The sequence below is a fragment of the Procambarus clarkii genome, chromosome 43, assembly GCF_040958095.1.
Source record: "Procambarus clarkii isolate CNS0578487 chromosome 43, FALCON_Pclarkii_2.0, whole genome shotgun sequence".
Lineage (NCBI taxonomy): Eukaryota > Metazoa > Arthropoda > Malacostraca > Decapoda > Cambaridae > Procambarus > Procambarus clarkii.
Window position 1 is genome coordinate 10,384,195 of NC_091192.1, and position 26,934 is coordinate 10,411,128.

Sequence of the window (26,934 nt, forward strand, 5' to 3'; positions counted from 1 at the left end):
TGTGTAAGAGTACTAATGACTTGTGTGTTTATGCAGGATCACATCCAGGAGGTGCTGATGAAGTGGGAGCAGATAGATGACGAGATCTGGTCTAAAGTCATCGTCTTGGAGAGGAACCGACGTGTCGCTAAAGCCTACGCCAGGGCCCCTGTCTTGACCGTCAACGGCTCCGACGATGGCTTCGACGGCTACAGGTCAGTACAGGTCTACAGGTCATACAGGTCTACAGGTCTACAAGTCATACAGGTCTACAGGTCAGTACAGGTCATACAGGTCAGTACAGGTCTACAGGTCTACAGGTCTACAAGTCATACAGGTCTACAGGTCAGTACAGGTCATACAGGTCAGTACAGGTCATACGCTGGAGCCTGGTAGAGACCATTGGTGGAGTAAGTGAGCAAGTAACTAAGGTGAGTGGAGAAGTGTGAGAGGCATGACACGGTGCCAGTAAGCCGGATGTGTGGTGTACTGGTTACGGAATCTGGAGTGCACGTGCAGCGGCCGGTACAGCCCGGCGGTTACAGCAGTGTGTGTAATCCCTCAACCCGTTCTCACAAATTTAATAAGTCAATATTGACTTATTTAATAAGTGCATAGGTGACATACTTAACATAATAGTTTCCCTTGAAAAGCTTCATAGAAAACACCGACCTTACCTAACCTACTTAGTATGTTAAGATAAGCATCTTATTGCTTCGTAATTACAATTATTACCTAACCTATAATAGGTATAGGTTAAGTAATAATTGTAATTACGAAGCAATAAGATGCTTATCTTAAGATACTAACAAGGTTAGGTAAGGTGGGTGTTTTCTATGAATCTTTTTAAGGGTATCTATTATGTTTAGTATATCACCTATGCACGTAGTTAATAAGTCAATATTGACTTTACGATTTTGCGAGAACGGGTTGAATCCCTCCACCAAATGGGAGCCCAAGTTTATTTACTGCACTAACTGTACAGGTGGACTAGTTAGTGCGAGGTCACTCATCTCCCACTTACACCAACCCAACTGTGCACCCTGGCCCACCACTTGCGGCACTTTGTAATTGTGGATTAAATATTTGGACATTCTTTGTCCAAATATTTTTGGACATGACACCTAGTGTTGACACCTTTGACATTAGCTGAGATCTTCGTCAGCAGCTGGTTCAAACCACCTGAGATATTTAGAACAAAGAACTTTCGCAACACAAACATCGTAATCTCGATCTATTTTGGGTGAAGTTGTATAGCAGTAAAGGATATTATACTGGAGTGAGAGGTGAAGCAAGTGAGCCTGATTGTGAAAGGTTCAGTACTCATGCTGGATGAATATTGTTACTCGTCTACCACCATTGGGAAAGACTCTTGAGACTACAAATATTGCACGTAAGCCACCTAGATAAAGCAGTAATGACCATGGCCAGGTGAGGGACCTTGCTGACTGCTCACTTGATGGCCACGTGAGAGATACAAGCAGGATCACAGTGGTCGAGAACAATGATCTGATCAGCAAGAAGTGTAAAGAAACAATAAGAAAGACAGAGAGATGGGAGATTACGATAACTAGGGAATCCAAGTCACATTCTAAAAAGATTGGTTCTGTTTCATCAAACTAAATTTCGAGGGGAAAAACGGAAAATTAAAATAAATTCAAGTTTGATAACAAAGAACTCGGCAATATTGTGACTTCTTCATATAAGTCTACACCTGAGAAGACTCTACAACCGCACAGTTTACGTCGAGTATACCTCATTTGTAATACAGATGTAGAAAATATATTGTGCAAGTTCAAAAACCTAAGATTAGCAAACAAATACAAAATTAAACGCAAATAATTTGTGCCATTATCAGATATTTGCTGAGATCTTAAAGGAATGTGAGGAAGAGCTGTGCAGTTTGTAAATCTCCATGATATATCTATTGTTCAGCTGTGAGGGCAGCATCACTGAGGGTTGCTAATGTAGTGACAATTCTTGTGAGACACATCTCTGCACTCTAACTATCGTCAAATTAGTCTATTATCACTTAATGAGAAGTCACTTAATATATTTAGGAAATTAAATTCATATTCATCTTGAATGAATAACATGTAGTGACTCATAGCCCCTGGCCTACTTGGAGGCATTTATATTTAATATATTTACTTTCGTTCTCACGAGATTGGAGAATTTTGGAAGCTGTGGGTGTTAGTAAGAATAGTGATATTCTATCTTGTTCTTAGTGTGTCTCAAGAACATAGCATCTGAGGCCAAATACCAAAATGGTTAAGAGCACGGACAACACTAGAGAGACCATAGTAGGTACAAATGGTCGGCAGCCAGAAAGTGGAACAGTAACCCATCCTCTTTAAATGATAATACTTACAGTAACTATTGGATCCAAAGTATCAATAAGTAGTCTTGGACCACCAAAAACTTCATATTTTGTATTAATGAATAAGCCCAAATGGTATTCTCGTAAAAACGAAATGAAATGAAAGAACCTAATCTAACATGTCCCAGGAATCCTAGGCTTATTTATTACATGCTATCTTAGGCCTAATATAGCACATATATGTGCTATAGGAATGTTAAAGTTTGTTTTCAACTTGTTCTTAGACCCTATAACATTACAAGTACGAAACATTAACGTTTTGGTAGTCCAACCCTACATAATGGTACTTTTGTCCAAATACTTACCAATAGCTTACAGTTTCTATTGAAAATGAGTTTACAATTTGTTGCTGAAGACGACCACTCCCAGTCAGTTTGATAAGATTTACTGACAATTTAAAAAAATACATTTCAACTTAATTGCTTATATTCACGGTATTGGGAAAATTTGTTGATGATAAAAAATATATGAAACTGGATTGAAATTGCAATGCCTTAAAACATTCTTAGGCTCGTCGTTACAGCAGGCAGAACTCACTTGTGTCACCTTATTCTGATGGGCTAAACTCTTCAGAGTTTTTAAGATCTATAATGTCAATTTAATTTTCAAAAACAATAATACAATGAAATCCACTTTAACAAAGAACTCGCCTAATGGTTCAACAAGATGTATGTATTCGATCCCTTGTAAAGATTGTAATTTTAATACATTGGACAGACTGGCACACACCTCAACACCCGTATCACTCAGCATCATTATTCGATAAGAACTTTGCAACAATCGAGTACAATATTCTTTCTTTTGGCCTCGCCAATAATAACATTGATTGGAATGCCTCAAACGACATAGTCCATTGCAGTAGCTTTGTCAATGGTCTTTACTTCACCTTCATTCAAGCACTATAACATTGTAGTAAGTTTCTCCATTGCATGAATGTTCAAGTTTGCATAACCTTCCCTGTGGCCTGTACACTGTGGCATAACCTTCCCTGTGGCCTGTACACTGTGGCATAACCTTCCCTATGGCCTGTACACTGTGGCATAACCTTCCCTGTGTCCTGTACACTGTGGCATAACCTTCCCTATGGCCTGTACACTGTGGCATAACCTTCCCTGTGGCCTGTACACTGTGGCATAACCTTCCCTGTGGCCTGTACACTGTGGCATAACCTTCCCTATGGCCTGTACACTGTGGCATAACCTTCCCTGTGGCATGTACACTGTGGCACAACCTTCCCTGTGGCCTGTACACTGTGGCATAACCTTCCCTATGGCCTGTACACTGTGGCATAACCTTCCCTGTGGCCTGTACACTGTGGCATAACCTTCCCTATGGCCTGTACACTGTGGCATAACCTTCCCTGTGGCCTGTACACTGTGGCATAACCTTCCCTGTGGCCTGTACACTGTGGCATAACCTTCCCTATGGCCTGTACACTGTGGCATAACCTTCCCTGTGGCCTGTACACTGGCATAACCTTCCCTGTGGCCTGTACACTGTGGCATAACCTTCCCTGTGGCCTGTACACTGTGGGATAACCTTCCCTGTACACTGTGGCATAACCTTCCCTATGGCCTGTACACTGTGGCATAACCTTCCCTGTGGCCTGTACACTGTGGCATAACCTTCCCTGTACACTGTGGCATAACCTTCCCTATGGCCTGTACACTGTGGCATAACCTTCCCTGTGGCCTGTACACTGTGGCATAACCTTCCCTGTACACTGTGGCATAACCTTCCCTATGGCCTGTACACTGTGGCATAACCTTCCCTGTGGCCTGTACACTGTGGCATAACCTTCCCTATGCCCTGTACACTGTGGCATAACCTTCCCTGTGGCCTGTACACTGTGGGATAACCTTCCCTGTACACTGTGGCATAACCTTCCCTATGGCCTGTACACTGTGGCATAACCTTCCCTGTGACCTGTACACTGTGGCATAACCTTCCCTATGGCCTGTACACTGTGGCATAACCTTCCCTGTGGCCTGTACACTGTGGCATAACCTTCCCTATGGCCTGTACACCTGTGGCATAACCTTCCCTGTGGCCTGTACACTGTGGCATAACCTTCCCTATGGCCTGTACACTGTGGCATAACCTTCCCTGTGGCCTGTACACTGTGGCATAACCTTCCCTGAGGCCTGTACACTGTGGCATAACCTTCCCTGTGGCCTGTACACTGTGGGATAACCTTCCCTGTACACTGTGGCATAACCTTCCCTATGCCCTGTACACTGTGGCATAACCTTCCCTGTGGCATAACCTTCCCTATGCCCTGTACACTGTGGCATAACCTTCCCTGTGGCCTGTACACTGTGGGATAACCTTCCCTGTACACTGTGGCATAACCTTCCCTATGGCCTGTACACTGTGGCATAACCTTCCCTGTGGCCTGTACACTGTGGCATAACCTTCCCTGTACACTGTGGCATAACCTTCCCTATGGCCTGTACACTGTGGCATAACCTTCCCTGTGGCCTGTACACTGTGGCATAACCTTCCCTATGCCCTGTACACTGTGGCATAACCTTCCCTGTGGCCTGTACACTGTGGGATAACCTTCCCTGTACACTGTGGCATAACCTTCCCTATGGCCTGTACACTGTGGCATAACCTTCCCTGTGACCTGTACACTGTGGCATAACCTTCCCTATGGCCTGTACACTGTGGCATAACCTTCCCTGTGGCCTGTACACTGTGGCATAACCTTCCCTATGCCCTGTACACTGTGGCATAACCTTCCCTATGGCCTGTACACTGTGGCATAACCTTCCCGGTACACTGGCATAACCTTCCCTGTACACTGTGGCATAACCTTCCCTATGGCCTGTACACTGTGGCATAATCTTCCCTGTGGCCTGTACACTGTGGCATAACCTTCCCTATGGCCTGTACACTGTGGCATAACCTTCCCTGTGGCCTGTACACTGTGGCATAACCTTCCCTATGCCCTGTACACTGTGGCATAACCTTCCCTATGCCCTGTACACTGTGGCATAACCTTCCCTATGGCCTGTACACTGTGGCATAACCTTCCCTGTACACTGTGGCATAACCTTCCCTATGGCCTGTACACTGTGGCATAACCTTCCCTGTGGCCTGTACACTGTGGCATAACCTTCCCTATGCCCTGTACACTGTGGCATAACCTTCCCTATGGCCTGTACACTGTGGCATAACCTTCCCTATGGCCTGTACACTGTGGCATAACCTTCCCTGTACACTGTGGCATAACCTTCCCTGTACACTGTGGCATAACCTTCCCTGTACACTGTGGCATAACCTTCCCTGTACACTGTGGCATAACCTTCCCTGTACACTGTGGCATAACCTTCCCTGTACACTGTGGCATAACCTTCCCTGTACACTGTGGCATAACCTTCCCTGTACACTGTGGCATAACCTTCCCTGTACACAGTGGCATAACCTTCCCTGTACACTGTGGCATAACCTTCCCTGTACACTGTGGCATAACCTTCCCTGTACACTGTGGCATAACCTTCCCTGTACACTGTGGCATAACCTTCCCTGTACACTGTGGCATAACCTTCCCTGTACACTGTGGCATAACCTTCCCTGTACACTGTGGCATAACCTTCCCTGTACACTGTGGCATAAACTTCCCTGTACACTGTGGCATAACCTTCCCTGTACACTGTGGCATAACCTTCCCTGTACACTGTGGCATAACCTTCCCTGTACACTGTGGCATAACCTTCCCTGTACACTGTGGCATAACCTTCCCTGTACACTGTGGCATAACCTTCCCTATGGCCTGTACACTGTGGCATAACCTTCCCTGTACACTGTGGCATAACCTTCCCTGTACACTGTGGCATAACCTTCCCTGTGGCCTGTACACTGTGGCATAACCTTCCCTATGGCCTGTACACTGTGGCATAACCTTCCCTATGGCCTGTACACTGTGGCATAGCGTTTAGGTCACTAGATGTGTTGCTTGTCTCTAGCATGCACCTTGTGGCATCGGTATGGTTAGGTAATTATTGTATATTTTCTATGCCTTCGAATCTTGGGTTGTTATCAGTAATCTCAACCAGGGGAACAAAAAACTATTGTATTGCAATTCTCCTTCATGCTTTGAAGAAATAGACTAGTACACCATTAAAGGAATGTGGCGTGCTTTCTGTGCGAGTTTAGAGGGGGACTTGTATAGAGAAATAGAATAGGTATTGTATAAATAGAAATGGAATAGGTTCTTGTATAGAACCTCTTCCGTTTCCTTCGACTATGCTGTATTAATTTGTATTTTGTATTCCTGCGTATTTCCTTGTGGCCTGTTTACCGCCTTATCTCTCTAGCTGGTGTTCCGGCCGGTATCTTTGTGAGATTACCGGCCTGACCTTCATCCGGCCACCATCCCGTTCATCCGGCCACCATCCCGTTCATCCGGCCACCATCCCGTTCACCCGGCCACCATCCCGTTCACCCGGCCACCATCCCGTTCATCCGGCCACCATCCCGTTCATCCGGCCACCCTCCCGTTCATCCGACCACCCTCCCGTTCACCCGGCCACCATCCCGTTCATCCGGCCACCCTCCCGTTCACCCGGCCACCATCCCGTTCATCCGGCCACCATCCCGTTCATCCGGCCACCATCCCGTTCATCCGGCCACCATCCCGTTCATCCGACCACCCTCCCGTTCATCCGGCCACCATCCCGTTCATCCGGCCACCATCTCGTTCACCCGGCCACCATCCCGTTCACCCGGCCACCATCCCGTTCATCCGACCACCATCCCGTTCATCCGACCACCCTCCCGTTCACCCGGCCACCATCCCGTTCATCCGGCCACCCTCCCGTTCATCCGGCCACCCTCCCGTTCATCCGGCCACCATCCCGTTCACCCGGCCACCATCCCGTTCACCCGGCCACCCTCCCGTTCATCCGGCCACCATCCCGTTCATCCGGCCACCATCCCGTTCATCCGGCCACCATCCCGTTCATCCGACCACCCTCCCGTTCATCCGGCCACCATCCCGTTCATCCGGCCACCATCTCGTTCACCCGGCCACCATCCCGTTCACCCGGCCACCATCCCGTTCACCCGGCCACCATCCCGTTCATCCGACCACCCTCCCGTTCACCCGGCCACCATCCCGTTCATCCGGCCACCCTCCCGTTCATCCGGCCACCCTCCCGTTCATCCGGCCACCCTCCCGTTCATCCGGCCACCATCCCGTTCACCCGGCCACCATCCCGTTCACCCGGCCACCATCCCGTTCATCCGGCCACCATCCCGTTCATCCGGCCACCATCCCGTTCATCCGGCCACCATCCCGTTCATCCGACCACCCTCCCGTTCATCCGACCACCTTCCCCCCCCCCCCTTCATCTCTATGTCCGTTCACACGCTGGGGGGTTGGGGGGGGGGACATAAGCCCTCCATTGTCTGTCATTCATATCCTACTAACGACGGCTTAAGCCCAGTTGAAAGCGTTTTAACAGTTTTCACCGTTCAGTTGTGGTTTGTACGATATATTTATCGTGTGTGTGTGTACTCGCCTAGTTGAGCTTGCGGGGGTTGAGCTTCGGCTCTTTGGTCCCACGTCTCTTTAGGCCTGCATCTGTGTGTTTACTATTTGTCTGCAGAATAGTTATTAGCTCTTGGACCACGCCTTTCTAACCAATCTATGTTTCTTCTATTATATCAACTACATATATTTCTCTCTTAGTTTTTATTATTATTATATATATATATATATATATATATATATATATATATATATATATATATATATATATATATATATATATATATATATTCCTCAGAAAATATTCTGAGGAAACTACTCCAAGCTTGTACTAAAGAGGCACCCTTCTTGAGCCCGGATGGGCACATGTATAAGCAAGTAGATGGGGTCGCCATGGGTTCTCCCCTAGGTGTCTTGTTTGCAAACTTCTACATGGGTACCATCGAGCAAAAAGTCTTAGTCGACATGAACTTGAAACCGGCCATATACTGCAGGTATGTTGACGACATTTTTACACAGGTATCTGATGTCAGACATCTGCAGGAGCTGAAGGAGGCATTTGAGCAGAGTTCCGTGCTGCGTTTCACTTACGAGACAGAAAAGGATGGGAAGCTGCCCTTTCTAGATGTAACAGTCATGGAAAAGGGCGGAGGTTTCCACACTGCAGTCTACACTAAGGAAACAAACATAGGAATGTGCCTAAATGCCAACAGCGACTGCCCAGACAGGTACAAGAGGAGTGTTGTTAACGCATATGTCGACCGTGCTCTCAGCCACAGCTCAGAATGGAAGCAAGTCGACGAAGAACTCTGTAGGGTAAGGCAGGTCCTAGTCAATAACGGCTTCTCCAATGGTTTCGTCGAAGACATCATAAGAAGGAAAGCGAAAAGCCATGCAACCTCTGAAGAGACAACTAACACAACACCTATACCCCCTATTAGACTATTTTACAGGAACTTCTTTTCCACAGCTCATAAAACGGAGGAAAGGGTCCTGAAAGATATTGTTAATAGAAACGTTATCCCTACAGACAAAAATCAGAGGAAACAACTGACGATTTACTATAAAACCAGAAAAACGGCCAGCCTACTCATGAGAAACTCTCCAGACACAAAACAGAACGCTTTAAAAGAAACTAACGTCGTCTATGCCTTCAAATGCTCTCTTGGGGACTGTAAGCTCCAAAAAACCCAGTATATAGGCAAGACAACAACATCTCTTTCTAGGCGTTTAACGATGCATAAGCAACAGGGCTCCATTAAGGAACATATAGTCTCTTCCCACAACCAAACCATCGCCAGAGAAATCCTAGTAAACAACACAGAAATCATCGATAGATACAGTGATAGCAGGCGGCTTGACGTTTGCGAGGCACTACACATCAAGAAGTCAACACCAGCAATCAACAGCCAATTATTGCACAACTATATTCTACCCACCTCAAGACTCCGCTCCAATATAGAAGCATCAAGAAATATGGACCAATAGGCTTTCTACAAACACTTCTATTCAATATCCATTGTTTCGTGTTCTGTCTTGTGTTGATGAAATTAATACCCTATTAATACTCTTGTTCTGTCTTGTGTTGATGAAATTAATACCCTATTAATACTCTTGTTCTGTCTTGTGTTGATGAAATTAATACCCTATTAATGCCACATCTTGTTCTGTCTTGTGTTAATGCCACATCACCCCTTCCACCTCACTCAAATGTAGATATAAAATCGGAGATGCGTAAGTTCTATTCAGTTGTGTATTTGTGAACTAAAGTCTTTGAAAATGTAATAAGTTTTACGAAACGCGCTCGTGTCGCGTCAGACTAGAAATAAAAATGAATTTTGGAGAATTGATTTTTGATTTACCTCCAACAGTGAAAAGAAATGTACGAAAGATTTAAAAAATTCGTGTTAGAATTATTAATCTTACTTTTTCGGTCATATTTAATAATATATGTCTACAGGAAAGACTGCTACCAAAATATACTAATATATATATACACACACACACAAGAAGGTACATTGAGTTTATGAGAGTACATAGCATTGATGTTTTTACATTCTTGTAAAGCCACTAGCAAGCATAACGTTTCGGACAGGTCCGTAATCTAACAGATAATTTTAAGTAGGTAATTACTTGCAAAATTTGGAAATGCTAACAGGTACATTGTAAGAAAATTGGCGAAGATTAGTAGGTATATTATGGCATAAGTTGAGGATTATTTCTAGGTATAATGAAGTAAAGTACAGTATGCGGTCATTATATCAACCATGATATAAGATGATAGCAGTGATTACAATGGTGAAGTTGAATGACTTCGGCACACTTATATTGGGGAAGTGCGTAGTACAAGATACAGTGTCAGTTTGAAGCACAAGGTAGGAAACTATAAGAAGGAAATTAAGTACATTTTGGTTTTACATTTGAATAAGACATAGGTTGGACAGCTTTTCAATTCGTTAGGGAGAGAGTTCCATAGATTGGGTCCCTTTATTTGCATAGTGTGTTTACACAGATTAAGTATGACTCTGGGGATATCAAAGAGATATTTATTTCTGGTGTGGTGATAATGGGTTCTATTACATCTGTCAAAGAAAAGTTTCAGAACAGGGTTTGCATTCAGAACAGGGCTTTGTAAATGTAATTGACTCAAGAGAATGTGTGGAATGAGGTTATGTTTAGCATGTTTAGGGATTTAAACAAGGGGGCTGAGTGTTGTCTGAAAGCCGAGTTTGTTATTGTTCTGATAACAGATTTTTGCTGGGTGATGATGGACTTGTGGTGGTTTGCAGAGGTTGAGCCCCATGCACAGATACCATACGTAAGATAGGGGTAGATTAGTGCATAATATAGTGAGAGGAGAGCAGAGTTTGGAACATAATATTTGATTTTGGAAAGTATACCAACCGTTTTTATGACTTTTTTGGTTGTGTGTTGTATGTGGGTGCTGAAGTCGAGTCTCTTGTCTTAGGCCAAGGAACTTTTTATCATTTTTATTGCTGATGTTAACATTATCTGAAACTGAATTGCATTTGCTGATTTGCCTCCAAATAAGATGTAGTAGGTCTTTTCTATGTTTAGGGAGAGTTTGTTGGTTGACATCCATAAGGGACCTTTTTTTTATTTTATTGTTTACAACATTATTTAGTGTGTGTGTGTGTGGGTTGGAGTCTGAGTAGATGAGGGTAGTATCGTCAGCAAATAATATAGGTGTAAGAATGTTAGACACATTAGGCAGATCATTCATGTATATAAGAAATAGGAGAGGTCCTAGAATGCTTCCTTGTGGCACTCCTACGATTAATGGTAGAGTGGGAGAGGTTATATCATTGATCGCTACATATTGGTGTCTGTCACTAAGATAGGATTGGATATAGTCCAGGACAAGGCCTCGGATTCCATAATGGTGGAGTTTAAGTAAGAGGTAGTTATGATTGACAGTATCAAAGGCCTTCCTCAGGTCAATGAAGAGTCCAATCGGAAACTCATTGTTGTCAAGGGCTGAGTAGATTACGTCAAGGAGACTAATGATTGCATCATTGGTACTATTTTGGGATCGGAAGTCAAACTGACAGGGACTTAGTATGTTGAATTTTATGAGGTAGGAGTAGAGCTATTTGTAAATAATTTTTTCATTTTTTTGATAATATAGGTAGATTTGATATTGGTCTGTAATTGTTTGTCTGCCGGATTGCCTCCTTTATGAACTGGCGCTACTCTTGCTTTTTTAAGGATATCAGGGAAGGTATGACACTAGAGAGATTTGTCGAACAGCAAAGCTATGGGGTGGTGCAAGGCCATGGGAGACACTCTTGTATACCATAGATGGTATTTCACTAATATTCCCAGCTTTGGTTTTTAGTGAGTGAATGATGAACACATCATCAGTAGAGTTGACTGGTGAAAGGTGAAGAGTTTGAATAGCTGCCTGAAAGATATGTGGTAACATGTGTCTGAGTCTGTGGGATTTTTTCTAGCAAGGTTAGCACCAACCGATGAAAAGTAGCTATTAAATTCAGTTCCTGTTTCAAGATCTGTTGCAGGTGTATAACCATCCTTGGAGATTTTTATCTGGTTATGTGAATGTTGTTTAGCTCCTAGGATGTTAGAGATGGCTCTCCATGTGCTTTTCCTGTTGCCTTTTGCTTCTTTGAATCTATTCTCGTAATTGGAAAGTTTTTCTTTTCTTATTATACTGGTAAGCACTGACGAGTACCTCTTAACTTTTTCTTTTGTAACTAGGCCAATCCTAAGTTTTTTTAATATTCATGTTTCTTGTCGATAGCTTTGAGTATGCCATTTGTGAGCCAGTGATTGTTTAACCTTTCATTAGTTACTTGCTTGGTGAGGAGAGGACAATGAGTGTTGTAAAGGCTTAGAATTTTGGAAAGGAAGAGGCTAGTTAATGAATTTATATCCTGAGTATTATTAAATTCAGATTCCCAGTTTATATTGTGGAGTGCGTTTGTGAGATTGCCTATTGTTGCTTCACTGTGTAACCTAAAGGTAAGTTTCTTGTTGGCTGGTGGTGTTAGGGCCATGTTTGCTACAAGGAAGTTAGGCTAGTGGCTAGTTGTTCTGTCAGTGATTATACCAGATGTGAGGGGAGCTGTTATGTTGGTCCATAAGTGATCCAAGGTAGTAGCGGATGTTTGAGTGATTCGGGTGGGCCTGGTCATTGTAGGGATTACCATACTGGAGTTCATGCTGTTTAGGAAGTAGTCGACTTGGGAGTTATTTTGCTGACCCAGGTAATATTGAAGTCTCCTCCTAGAACGATGTGATAATGTTGAGATTGTTGTTTATGATAAGATTCCTTTGGTTATCTGAGAATGATGCTATGTTAGTATTGGGAAATCTATAGATAGCTCAAATAGTCAAGGAGGATTTCAGCGATTTAATCGAGAACTGAGCAAAGGTATATTCACAGTAGTCATCTCTTATCACTAATGACATTATTGCAGATAAGTTATCTTGGTAATATATAGCTGTCTCACCTCCCGTGTTATTAGGCCTACAGGCCTACAGATGTGAATGCTAAGTTGTAAAGTTGGGTATAGTCTTTACTTAGCCAGGTTTCTGTTAAAATAATGAACGATAGTTTAGTACCTAGTGCTGTGAGAAGTGCATTTATAGCATCCAAATATTTACCAAGTGATCTGACAGTTTTGGTTGAAAATTGATAAGCAAGTGATATTTTGGAGTTTGTGTTTTGTAAGGTGAGGTGAGTAATACCTGCAGTAGTGGTCATCAATATGTTGGTTATCATAGACTTGTCATACCAAATTTAGTTTGGGATCAATATCAGCTTGCATGTAGATGCAGCGGGCTCTAGATATAATAAAGATACAATGCTAGACACAATAGAAACAATTATATTCTAGATACAATACTAGAAACGTTTTACCTAAGGCCAAAAATTGTCGTACTAGAAAATGGAAGCGGCTCGCGAAATTAACATACTGTCCCGTTTTCAGTTTTGGGTCCTCTGGTAGGTTAGGATAAGGGCACTTAGTACGACAGTTTCTTGAGGTTGGGAACCTTAGGGTGGCCCGGTGAGGCGTGGCCCGGTGAGGCGGCCACCACCCACCGACACACAACCAGGCGACCACTGGGAAAGTTGAAACACAATGACAACAATCCTCCCAGAGTGAGTTTTAACTGTCGTACATGACAGGCTGAGAGTCGTATGATAATATTACTGAAAACACAGCACGACACAACTAATTGTAGTGAGGCAAAGTAATAAACAAGGTAAACTTTACATCGAGACCATTTCTTCAACAGGTGTAACGGACCCACACAAGAACCAACAGTTTGAAGCTTACCAAGCTTGTGTGTAGGTCAGACAACGGATGAGTGTTCAGCCATAGGGCAATAACTGTGGCACAGCGGTAAGATGGCACCGGGTCGAGCCCTGCGTACATGGCCACATTAGGCACCGTTCCTTCCCTGTTCAGCTCTGTGCACTCTCCAGTAATTAGGGACCTGCCTGTTAAATTAGTAACGGATCATGTTCTCCGTAAAACAGTAGATTAACGGTTTAAAAGCTGTGCCAATGGGAAGCTTAGCGTGCAGAACTGGAGCCACAGTTAAGCGTCTGCTCCAGCAGTCATAAGTGTAAAACTTCACACAATTAAATACGTGCACCTGCCAGGGCAATAGAGAGATGCCCTTTTCACTCAACCCATGTACTTGCCTACCCGCTGAACCTGTAAATGTCAAGACTTCAATCATAAATTAAGCTGGAAAAAAATTCTTAGTAATAATGAGGGGGGGACCTTTGAGAAGCCATCGGCTTCCTGTCCCCGTGGAGGCCACCAAAGATGGTGGCCCTCAGGTAAATTTCAGCCAGGTGCACCCTTTCTCCTAATACTATATTCGGTGTGCACGGGGCACTGTTCTCCTTTCCGACCAAGTACACAACATTGGTAAACACAATAGCCTCAATAACACACCATTGGAATAACATTAGAGGTTTGTGGTTATGAGACCACAAGTGTCCTCCTGACAGTGGGGTGTCAGGAGGAGTACTGACTGTGGCTATACAGTCAACATGTCCCTACACCTTATCACTGTTAATGATTGTCACAACTTGTCCTGCTATACCATTCTTGTTATACTGTTCCTTCTATACAATTCCACGAGAGGAAAGTTGATATTTTCAGTAAATACAATATGTTCGTATAAGATTAAAACTAAAACATTCTACAATCCTTTCAGTATGCTAGTCATCTCATCGTGTGACACCAGCGTTGAAGGCTCTATTTCCTTACTTTTAGGTTAGCCTCGTGATCCGAATTTGTTAATTATGGTGTTGAACTTCCAGGTTGTTCATTAACAGTGGGGAGCGATGCTACTTCTCCTTCACTGTCCATTGACAGTCGAGAGGGAAGTGTACTTGGCCCACTCCCTCCCTCACATCAATGATCTTCCTAACGTAACACCTGAAGCAAGTCTTCGCTGAGGACAGACAACCTTCATTTTCTCCCATGCTCACCCACTTGTTGTGACTGTGAATACTGCATTAAGACCATTTGTGGCTCGCTACTAACAAACTCGCCCCTAACATTTACACATTATATTTTTTAGGGGTCTCCTAGTACAGTTGGCTTCGTTTTGAGCCCATCCTCGTGTTTAGGCAGTAGTTACAGTAACGATGAAGACCACTCTACATATATTGACGTATATATGTTAACAAGTTAACAACAGTTAACAGTTAACGTTCAACAGTTAACAAGTTGAACTCGGTGCTATTGAATTTGCACAAACGGAAAAAGTTTGTGTTGATGTTGCAAAGAAAACTTACCCCTAACCTAACCTTCCTAGGCCTAATACACGTTATCTGAGGCCTATTATAGTACACATATGTGCTATAGTAGGCCTAGGAATATTTAACTTTGGGTTTTAGCTTGATTTTCTTCGGACTCTATAAAGTTAATAGTACCAAATTCTACTATCTAAACAGAAGGGTGGGTTATCTCTCTCGACTCCAAATCTGGGAGCCTGGGTTCGATTCCTGGGCGGAAAGACCTGGACTGTGTTACCATCACTAATAATTTTGTTGTATCTGTGTCTAGCAGCAGACACGAGCAGGTCACAGTTGTGTCTTAGAGAGTTGAGAACAGTTATATGTGGTAGAGGTTCCCGGCGGCTGGTGAGTGAGGGGTAGTCTATGATGACTGTGGTGAGGGTAGTCTATGATGACTGTGGTGAGGGTAGTCTATGATGACTGTGGTGAGGGTAGTCTATGATGACTGTGGTGAGGGTAGTCTATGATGACTGTGGTGAGGGTAGTCTATGATGACTGTGGTGAGGGTAGTCTATGATGACTGTGGTGAGGGTAGTCTATGATGACTGTGGTGAGGGTAGTCCATGATGACTGTGGTGAGGGTAGTCTATGATGACTGTGGTGAGGGTAGTCTATGATGACTGTGGTGAGGGTAGTCTATGATGACTGTGGTGAGGTAGTCTATGATGACTGTGGTGAGGGTAGTCCATGATGACTGTGGTGAGGGTAGTCTATGATGACTGGTGAGGGTAGTCTATGATGACTGTGGTGAGGGTAGTCTATGATGACTGTGGTGAGGGTAGTCTATGATGACTGTGGTGAGGGTAGTCTATGATGACTGTGGTGAGGGTAGTCTATGATGACTGTGGTGAGGTAGTCTATGATGACTGTGGTGAGGGTAGTCCATGATGACTGTGGTGAGGGTAGTCTATGATGACTGGTGAGGGTAGTCTATGATGACTGTGGTGAGGGTAGTCTATGATGACTGTGGTGAGGGTAGTCTATGATGACTGTGGTGAGGGTAGTCTATGATGACTGTGGTGAGGGTAGTCTATGATGACTGTGGTGAGGTAGTCTATGATGACTGTGGTGAGGGTAGTCTATGATGACTGGTGAGGGTAGTCTATGATGACTGTGGTGAGGGTAGTCTATGATGACTGTGGTGAGGGTAGTCTATGATGACTGTGGTGAGGGTAGTCTATGATGACTGTGGTGAGGGTAGTCTATGATGACTGTGGTGAGGGTAGTCCATGATGACTGTGGTGAGGGTAGTCTATGATGACTGGTGAGGGTAGTCTATGATGACTGTGGTGAGGGTAGTCTATGATGACTGTGGTGAGGGTAGTCCATGATTGTGGTGAGGGTAGTCTATGATGACTGTGGTGAGGGTAGTCTATGAGGGCTTCCTGATTTAACATATGTCAACCTTAAATATGCATATTGTGTATTTTTTCAGGATTGGGCTGTGCGGCTTCGAGAACCCCATGAGAGACCCCAGGACTGAAGAGTTCCGCCGACATATTGGCCACGTAAGTACTCACCTAGTTGTGCTTACCTAGTTGTGCTCACCTAGTTGTGCTCACCTAGTTGTGCTCACCTAGTTGTGCTCACCTAGTTGTTCTCACCTAGTTGTTCTCACCTAGTTGTTCTCACCTAGTTGAGCTTTGGCTCTTTGGTCTCGCCTCTCAGTGATCAATCTTCCGGTGTACAGATTCCTGAGCCTACTGGGCTATATCATATCTACATTTGAAACTGTGTATGGAGTCAGCCTCCACTACATCACTGCCTAATGCATTCCATTTACTAACTACTCTGACACTGAAAAAGTTCTTTATAATATCTCTGTGGTCTACTTGGGTACTCAGCTTCCACCTGTGTCCCCTTGTTCGTGTACCACCCGTGTTAAATAATCCATCCTTGTCCATCCTGTCAATTCCCTTGAGTATTTTGTATGTGGTGATCATGTCTCCCGGGGCTCTTTGTCTTCCAGCGACGTGAGATGCAGTTCCCTCAGCCTTTCCTCGTAACTGATGCCTTTTAGTTCTGGGACTAGCTTAGTGGCATACCTTTGAACTTGTTCCAGCTTCGTCTTGTGCTTGACAAGGTACGGGCTCCATGCTGGGGCCGTATACTCCAGGACTGGCCTTACATCGTGGTATACAAAGTTTTGAAAGATTCCTTACAGAGGTTTCTGAAAGCAGTTCTGTTGTTAGCCAGCCTCGTAATACCGCCGATGTTATTCTTTTGATGTGGGCTTCAGGAGACAGGTTTGGTGTGATATCAACTCCTAGATCTTTCTCTCTGTCCGTTTCGTGAAGGACTTCATCTCCCATTCGGTATCCTGTGTCTAGCCTTCTATTTCCTCCCACTAGTTTCATTACCTTACATTTACTTGGGTTGAACTTTAGTAGCCATTTGTTTGACCATTCCTTCAGTTCGTTTAGGTAATCTTGTAGATTCATACTATCTTCCTCTGTCTTAATCCTCCTCATAATTTTTGCATCATCAGCAAACATTGAGAGAAACGAGTCTGTTCCCTCAGGGAGATCATTTACATATATCAGGAACAGTATAGGTCCAAGAGCTAATCCCTGAGGGACTCCACTGGTGACGCTTCGCCACTCTGACACTTCACCCCTCACAGTGACTGTTGCTTAGGTATTCCCTTATCCAGTGGAATGCCTTCCCTTTCACTCCAGCCTGCATCTCCAGTTTGTGTCCTAGTCTCTTATTTGGTATTGTGTTAAAAGGCTTTCAGGCAATCCAAAAATATGCAGTCTGCCCAGCCCTCTCTTTCTTGCCTGATTTTTGTTGCCTGGTCATAGAATTCAATCAATCCCATGTTAGAATATGTGGAAATGAACGAGCAGATGTGCTGGCTGCCGAAGGCGCTGAAGGAGACTATATTGAATACTTCATACCCAAGACTCTTCTACATATTAGAGGTATCATCAGGCAACATCACTGTGACAAGGTAACTGAGAAAAGGAGGATAGAAGCACAAATCAGTGAATCTGAACGATGGTACAACATGGTTGCAGCTGGCAATCCCAATCATTATGGCCAAAGAGGATGAGGACGCGGAAGAGAATCAGTAATAGCGAGAATCCGTCTTGGATACAAATATCCATGGAGATTCGGAATGGAAACAACAGTTGATCAGCGAAGTTGCAGAATCTGTGATGAGAGTGACTGACACCGCCTTGACCACTATCTACGTGAATGTGGACACCTGAGGGACATTAGAAATATGTGTAGAATAATAAACCCCACATTGTTTGAGTTAGGAAAACACTATTTGTCATATATTGATACTGTTCTTAAAAGATTCTCCCATTTTGCCCACCCGCAAGATAACGTAAGCTTTTAAGGGTTGACAAATGTCAATCTTCTTGTTTGAGGAGCTGTTCACTTGAGACAGTTAAGCAAGTCCCAGCTGTGTCTGGGTACATGTGACAGGATGAACAACCCAGCGGGTTTTCTTCCTATTGGGGAGTGTTGTACATGCTGCTATGGCGGTGTGTCCACTCACAGGATGAGTGGCACTGCCCAATAAACTTGCCCCTCAGGGCAAAATTTGAATTTAAGAAAATCCTGTGAGGCATGATCTGCCATCCCTGAACCCATGCTGACGTTGTGATACAAAGTTCTTCCACTCCAGATGTTCCACTAGCCTTTTTCACACAATCCTCTACATTACCTTGCGTGGTATGCAAGTTAGTGACACTGGCCGGTAGTTCAGTGTCTCCTGTCTGTCACCCTTCTTGAATATCGGGACTACATTAGCCGTCTTCTAATTTTTGGCAGTTCACCTGTTACGAGTGATTTGTTATACACCATGGTAAGTGGTTGGCACAGAGCTTCTGTTCCTTCCTTCAGTTTCCAAGGTGAGATTCCATCCAGGTCTATAGTGTGTCACTTCCAACTCTAGCAGATGCTTCCTCGCCTCCCCACTGGTAATCACAAACTCAACTAGTGGTGATTTGTTAGATATCCCCTCTCCTATCTCTGGGACTTCGCCTTGCTCTACTGTGAAGACCTCGTGGAATTTCTTATCGAGTTCTTCACACAGTTGCTTGTCATTTGTAGTGAATCTGTCTGCTCCTATCCTCAGTTTCATTACCTGTTCCTTCACCGTTGTTTTTCTCCTGATGTGGTTGTGCAGCAATTTAGGCTGAATCTTTGCCTTGCTTGCTATGCCATTTTCATATTGTCTTTCTGCCTCTCTTCTCACCCATACGTATTCATTCTGGCGCTCTGGTACCTTTTCTCTGCTCACTTGTGTCCTATTATTTCTATAGTTTCTCCATGTCCTTGTACTTGGTTTGCTAGCCTACATACCTGATTAAACCATGGGTTTCTCATCTGCATTTAATTTTTTCCCTTTTGGACCGGGACAAACTTGTCTGCTGCCTCCTTACCTGTATGATGAAGTCCACCATGCCTTGGGCCGTCTTTCTTCTGAGCTCTGTTTCCCAAGTTATATCTGTTAGGATTTTTATTACCTCCTCATAGTTTCCCTTTGGGAATGCCATCCTTTTGTTTTCTGTGCCCTTCCTTGGGTACATTAACCCTTCTTCGACCAGATACTCAAATGTCAGTACACTGTGATCGCTCATTCCCACGGGGCTTCGAAACCGATTTTCCCTTATGTCGGAGTCATTCAGTGTGAAGACTGGGTCGAGTCTCGCTGGTTCATTGTTGCCTCTAATTCTTGTGGATCCCCTGACATGCTGACTTAAAATGTTTCTTGTCGCCACTTCCAACAATTTAGCTCTCCATGTTTACTCATCACCGTGTGGTTCCTTGTTTTCTCAGTCTATCCTTCCATGATTGAAGTCCCCCATGATGAGCAGATGGGATCTATTTCTACAGGCAGCAGTGACTGCTCTCTCGATTATAGTGTTGACTGCTATGTTGTTTGTCATACTCTTGCCAGGGTCTTCTGTCATTTGGTGGAGAGTTATATATCACTGCTACTACTACTACTCTTGGTCCTCCCATCGTCATGATGCCTGTAATTTAGTCTCTGAACCCCTCACAGCCTGGGATAACCTCCTCGAAACTCCATTCCTTTCTTATCAGTAGGGCCACTTCACCCCCTCTTCTAAGTCTCCGGTTGTTCCCATCAAATGTTATGATTTGAGCCTTTGTTGTGGATTTTTAAATGTAGGTCTGCAACATGACGCGTTACATCCACATTCTAAATAACCTCTTTTGACTTACATATTCAGATCATATTCAAATGATCTGATGTTCCCCATCACTGAAATATAAGGAAAACAATTAAAAAACGTAATGGAAAAACAATAAAAAAAATAGAAAAATAAAATATACTCACGAAATGAATGGTATAGTAAAAAAACACAGCTCAATTCCAATGCAGTGTCACACAAAATAAATAAATCAAAATGAAAATAAATCGAAATCTATGAAAATTCAATTTGTCAATGCAAACGGACACATTGAAATGGAATCGTAACATAATTAGTATAGCGTGTGTTGCTCTTACATGCAACAGATGGGGTTGTTTTTCAAGAAAAGCATGTTTTTTACCTGTCACAGGTGTGGCATCTATATAGTAGGTATATAAAACTGTTGCGTATTCGAATGGAACGTTGTCAAAATTTCAAAGCAATCGATGAAGAACGTTCGGAGATTATAGTGTGTGTTGCCCTTATGTCCAACAGATGGCGCTGTTTTTCAAAAAAGCATGTTTTTTCCTGTCACAGGTGAGGCATGTATATAGTAGGCATATAAAAACACGTGCCTATTCGAATGCAACGTGGTGTCAAAATTTCAAAGCAATCGGTAAAGAGGTTTCGAAGATTCCCTCACATGAAAAATACATGAAAAACACAGTTTTTAAAGAAAGTAGGTTTTTTCCTGTTACAGACATGACATCTATATAGTTTGTATATAAAAACCCGCTCAAATCAAATGGAATGTGTGAAAATTTCAAAGCCATCGGTGAAGAACTTTCGGAGATTAGTGATTTTGAAGAAACGAACATTTCCATTTTTATTTATATAGATTTGCCCTCAAAAAATTTAGTAGGCCTAATAATGGTGACAATTAATATGCAAAACTATTAAGATTAGATTATGCAAATATTCACAATTCTGACTGGAGTGAATGTGTACTTTTTTTTTTATTAACAAGTTTAGGTATACACAGCACATGCTGCTACCTTATTCTATATGAGATATTACACAGTGTAGATCCAAAACTAGCTATAAGTTTATCCAATATTCCCATCTCACAGGATGGTTAGTCATACATGGAATCAGGGGAGAAAATACCTGCCTCAATACAAAAATAAATGTGTACATCAGTGTAAATTAAGTTTATATTTTTAGATACATTGTAAAGCAATTAGTTTACAATTTGGGTTGTGATGTATACTGGTAAAACACATTGTAGTAGTAATGAGAAGAGTAGTAGCAAAAATAACAGCAGTAGTGAAACAATTACAAAAATAATTGTTTACAATGTGTTGACATTAATAGATACTTTTTTGCTTAACTTTGTTTATTATGCAAAAGATGTATTGTAATGCCAGACGGCCTTCATAGCTATACTGTATTTTAAATATCCTTATTTTCAAAACAACACTTTAATCACATTTGAGCTTTGGTGATGTATTTGTGACATGAAATTTATACATAAAGCAAAAAAGTAACCAATAACTAAATTTTCTAGGGAGTGAAAGTGAAGATGGACGATCAAGGCAACATCCTCATCAAGCGTGTGTCGAAGGCTGCTGTCTTTGTCAAGATGGGTAGTGATGATAATGCCATCAGTAATGAGATCCTCAAGCTGCCAAACTGCTCTCTTGAAACTGAGAAACCTGTTATGGTAAGTATATGGTCAAGAAAGATGAAGTATGTCTTGTGGGTTTTCACACTAGAATACTGCCAAGGAACATTCAACTTTGCTTCAACAGTTTTTATTTATTGTCGATTATTCAAATTGTCAGAAATTTGGTTTCCAGTGAGTTCATTTACATTTTTAATATATAAAATGCTATATGCACTGTAAATTTCTAGTCAGTTTTTTTACACCACAGCCATCAAGGAGCATTTTCACAGGTTTCCTGCCTGAATATTCATTCATTCACTAGCACTTTAGCAGGTTCATAGCTGAGATCACTAGCAGTAGACTGTCAAAAGTCCAAACTACAGCGCACTCCTTTTGAGGCTTGGCAATTTTTTTTTTATTTATTTAAAGTAACCCTGTAATCCTTTCAAATAATCTAGTGATAAGACATTAATTATTTTGTCAATAATTTGCACTTGTTATACCTGTACATACAACACTCAAAAAGCATTGGATGTAGAAGAAGGCTATGAATCATGAAAAATGAAGGATAAATAAACAAATGGATAAATAAATGGAAGAATAAATGATTGAAGGAAAGAAAACAAAGCAAAGGGTGGTGCTAAATGGAAATGAATCGGAATGGAAAAATGTGTTAAGTGGAGTGCCACAAGGGTCCATTTTGGGACCTACCCTTCTTGTCATGTACAATACATCAATGACATAGATGAGAATATTACAAACCACATCATCAAATTTGCAGATGACACAAAGATTTATGGTCAAGTGGGGAAATGATAATGATATTGAAGCCTTACAAAGACATCTACATGAACTCCACAAATGGTCAGAAGACTAGCAAATGCTTTTTAATATCGACAAATGAAAAACCATGCATGTGGGGCATAACAACCCACACCACGACAGCCAAATTAATAGCATTACATTACAGCAGACTGATGAAGAAGGGATCTTGGAGTCAAGATCCACCACTCATTAAAAGTTGCACAACAGAAGGGTGCAGCAGTCAGAAAAAGCTACCAAACTCTTGGGATAAACAAGTATACTTTTGACTGTAAGGAAAAGAAGGTAATGATTCAGCTGTATAAATTTCTTAGATTACTATATCCAAGCATACAAACCTCATTTTCAGAAGGTCATAGCTGCTCTGGAGAAGGTGCAACACCGGGCAACAAAAGCCATTCCAGAGCCAAGTCATCGCTCGTATCAGGAATGCTTGAAGACCACAGGGCTAAAAACACTGCAAACCAGGCATGACAGGGCAGATCTCCTTGAGACTTTTAAAATACTAAACAAGTTGGAGGATGTTGATCTGGATATTTTCTTCAAAAGGTCAAATGTAACACAAACAAGGAGCAATGGTTTCAAACTCAACAAGCCACAATGTAGGACTGAGAACAAGAGATGCTTTTTCACCCACAGGGTTATAAACCCATGAAACTGCCTACCTGCCAAAGCCATAACTGCCAAAACTGTGCTAAATTTCAAAATATACCTGGAAAAGATCATAAAGCAGATGGGAGGACCTTCGACAAGCCGCCAGCTTCATGCCCTCGTCGAGACCACTTGGGCTAGTAGCCCTCAGGTTAATAACCAAGGTTCTTTGTGAAAATATTACATAGTTTGACCTATAGTAACTTGTCTTGCTCACCACTCTGCTACAAGATGCTTGGGCATGTTTCCATACACCTGATGCCTTGTTTAACCTAGCAGTAAAAATGCACCTTGGCATTAGGCAGCTGTTGTAGATTGCATCCTGGGGAAGGTATTCATCAAGTGGGGCCTTGATACATCTAACAGGCATGCTGTCCATGACAATGGGAACCATTAGAACTGCTAGTACTGTACTGTACTGTATAAAGTAACACGAATTGTATAATGTATAAAGGAGGCGATACGGCTGATATAAATAATTACAGTACAGACCAATATCTAATCTACCTATATTATCAAAAATATTTGAAAAAATTATTTACAAACAGCTCTACTCCTATCTAGCAAAATTAAACATGTTAAGTCCATGTCAGTTTGGCTTCCGCTCTCAAAAGAGTACCAATGATGTAATTATTAGTCTGCTTGATATAATCTACTCTGCCCTTGACAAAAATGAGTTCCCAATTGGCCTCTTCATTGACCTGAGAAAGGCCTTTGATACTGTAAACCATAACTACCTCTTACTTAAACTTCACCAATATGGAATCTGAGGCCTTGCCCTGAACTGTATTCGATCCAATCTTAATGAGACACCAATATGTAGCCATCAATGAAATAACCTCCCCCTCATTCTTCCATTAACTGTATGAGTGCCACAGGGCAGCATCCTAGGACCTCTCCTAATTCTTATATACATAAATGATCTGCCAAATTGTCTCTTTCATAAACCTATATTATTTGATGAGGATACTATCCTCATCTATGACCCCAACCCCCACACATTAAATAATGTTGTAAATAATGAATTAAAAAAGTCCACTCATGGATGTCAACCAACAAACTCACACTAAACATAGAAAAGAACTACTACATTATATATAGAAGCAAATCATCAAATGAAATTCAACTTTAGGTAGAAAATGTTAACATCAACAGTAAAAATTATGGAAATTCCTTGGCCTATACATTGATAAGAGACTCAACTTCAGCACCCACATACAACACATAGCCAAAAAAATCTCAAAAGATATTATGTTTCTTACTCTGCTCTCCTTTCATTAATCTAATCGCTAACCTATCCCTATCTTGCATACGGTATCCGTGCTTGGGGTTCAACAACTGCAAATTACCTCAAACCCATCATCGCCCAGAAAAACTCTGCTATCAGAACAATAACAAACTCTATTTTCAGGCAACACACAGCCCTTCTGCTTAAATCCCTAAACATGCTAAACATAAAGTAACTTCATACATTCGCTTGTGCCATTTACATGTACTAAACCTTATTCTGAAACTCTTCTTTGACAGATATAACAACACCCATAATCACTACACCAGAAATAAATATCAGTTTGATATCCCCAGAGTCAAACTAAATCTGTGTAAACACTCTATGCAAATAAAGGGACCTGGTCTGTGGAACTCACTCCCTAATGAATTAAAAAGCTGTCCAACCTATGCCTTATTCAAAAGTAAACCCAAAAAGTACCTAATTTCATCCTCCTAGTTTCCTACCTTGTGCCTTAAACTTGTATTATGTCTTGTGCTACCCACTCCGCCAATGTGTGTGTGCCTAAGACATGCAACTTTACCATTGTAATCACTGCAATCAACTTATATCATAGTTGTTATGTTGAATGCAAATATTTTGCTGTAATGTACCTATTAATAGTCCTCAAATTATGGTACAATGCACCTGTTGATAATCCTCAAATTTTGCTGCAATATACCTATTAATATTCTTTACATTTTACTACAAAATAAATACTGTACTTCAAATTATCTTTTAAATTAAGGACCTGCCCGAAATGCTATGCATGTTAGTGGCTTTGCCAGAATGTAAAAACATCAATGCTATGTACTCTCACAAACCCAATGTACCTTCTTGTATATATAAATGAATAAAAAAAAAAAATAATAACACGTACACCATTAATATAAAAAGGGGGGACCTCGATAAAAGCCAAAACGTGTACACTCTGGCTTCCTGTCCCCCGACACAATGAATTTAATTATATACAATAGAGTATATGCTTCCTCCTCCCTCACACTTTCATCTCAACAGTATACTTTTCATACCTTTGTTATCCTGCAGGTCTCAGAGCTTCTATCTGCTCTGCATGTTCTCTTCTCTTACAATATCACTCAAACCCATCATTGTATAATAATAATATTTTGTTTATAAAATATACAAAGGAACATATTAGTGGTAGGTACAATAATAATTGTATATTATGTCAAGTCACTAATTATGAATAGCATTTTGAGCATACTGTAATTTAAAATTAATTTATTATACAGTATTTAGTTTTAAACTTATTGGCATCTTCACCAATAAATCACATTCTCAACCTTCATCCTACTCTGCACCACAACTCATCTTTCTATACCTATATGTAAAACTTAATACAATTAAGTTCCATCTTTACTTGCAGCTATTCGACATGAACAAGTTCCAGCAGAATGTGAAGAGAGAGATGCGCCGGCAGTACCCAGACCGCTCCAAACTGGAGACTCAGTGTGTGTGTGTAATGGCCTTTGTAAAGAATGAACCAGACCTCCTTGACTGTCCCATCTGGGTTATGATCATCAATATTGTGGCTATGGACATGCTCAAGAGTAAATTCCCTCCAGGTAATTACAAAACTCTTGTAATAATACACACAATGAGGAAATAGATAGTGGGATAACTCATAGTGCAAAACTGTAAATGTCTGTATTAGTTAATTTACCAAATAGCCACTATCCCTAGTAGCCATAGTGGTATTGGTCTGAGTTCAAGCTCTGAGCAAGGAAGAATGATTGTGCACCAACCTTAGCTATTTGCACTTGTTCATCCAGCAGTAATTTTGGACTTGGTTGTAAACCAAGTAAACCATTCCTGCAAATGGTTTGTGTGCACCAGTGTGTGCTCCAGAGAAAACTAATAGAGTAAAGCCTAAGATGAGCTTTGTAAAAGGAGAGCTCTAAGCTGGCTAACAAATCACATCATCTACTCCTGTACTTTCAAGTTTAAAATTAAAAAAGTACCATAACATAAACATCTGAACAGGAATAGCCACAATATACTGTACAATAATTTTCAATTCCTTATATCTTGGGACAGAGATTCTTCAACATCTATGCTAAATTTGTATATATGCTGAATTGGATTTATTTTAGCTAACATTAGCCACACCAGGCTTGATAACATTGTAAAAGCTGCTTATTAGACTTCAGCATTTATATTATTGTATGTGAATAGAGCTCTGTCCATATATAGTTATTTTTAAACATTGCTGCAAATAGAAATTCTGC

General features: G+C 41.9%; 1 protein-coding gene across 3 annotated transcripts in view; it reads left to right on the forward strand.

Moving 5' to 3' along the window:
• The window catches only part of exp (expansion), a 40,531-nt gene continuing 13,597 nt past the window's right edge, over positions 1–26,934 (forward strand). For all 3 annotated transcript variants that reach the window (XR_006772560.2, XM_045738462.2, XM_045738463.2), the window contains exons 1-4: positions 1–194; positions 16,601–16,673; positions 21,847–22,002; positions 26,073–26,271. Coding sequence is in view for 2 of the 3 variants with exons in the window: in XM_045738462.2 (XP_045594418.1) it covers positions 16–194; positions 16,601–16,673; positions 21,847–22,002; positions 26,073–26,271 (607 nt within the window). In the remaining variant the exon portion in view is untranslated. The remainder of the gene's footprint in view (positions 195–16,600; positions 16,674–21,846; positions 22,003–26,072; positions 26,272–26,934) is intronic.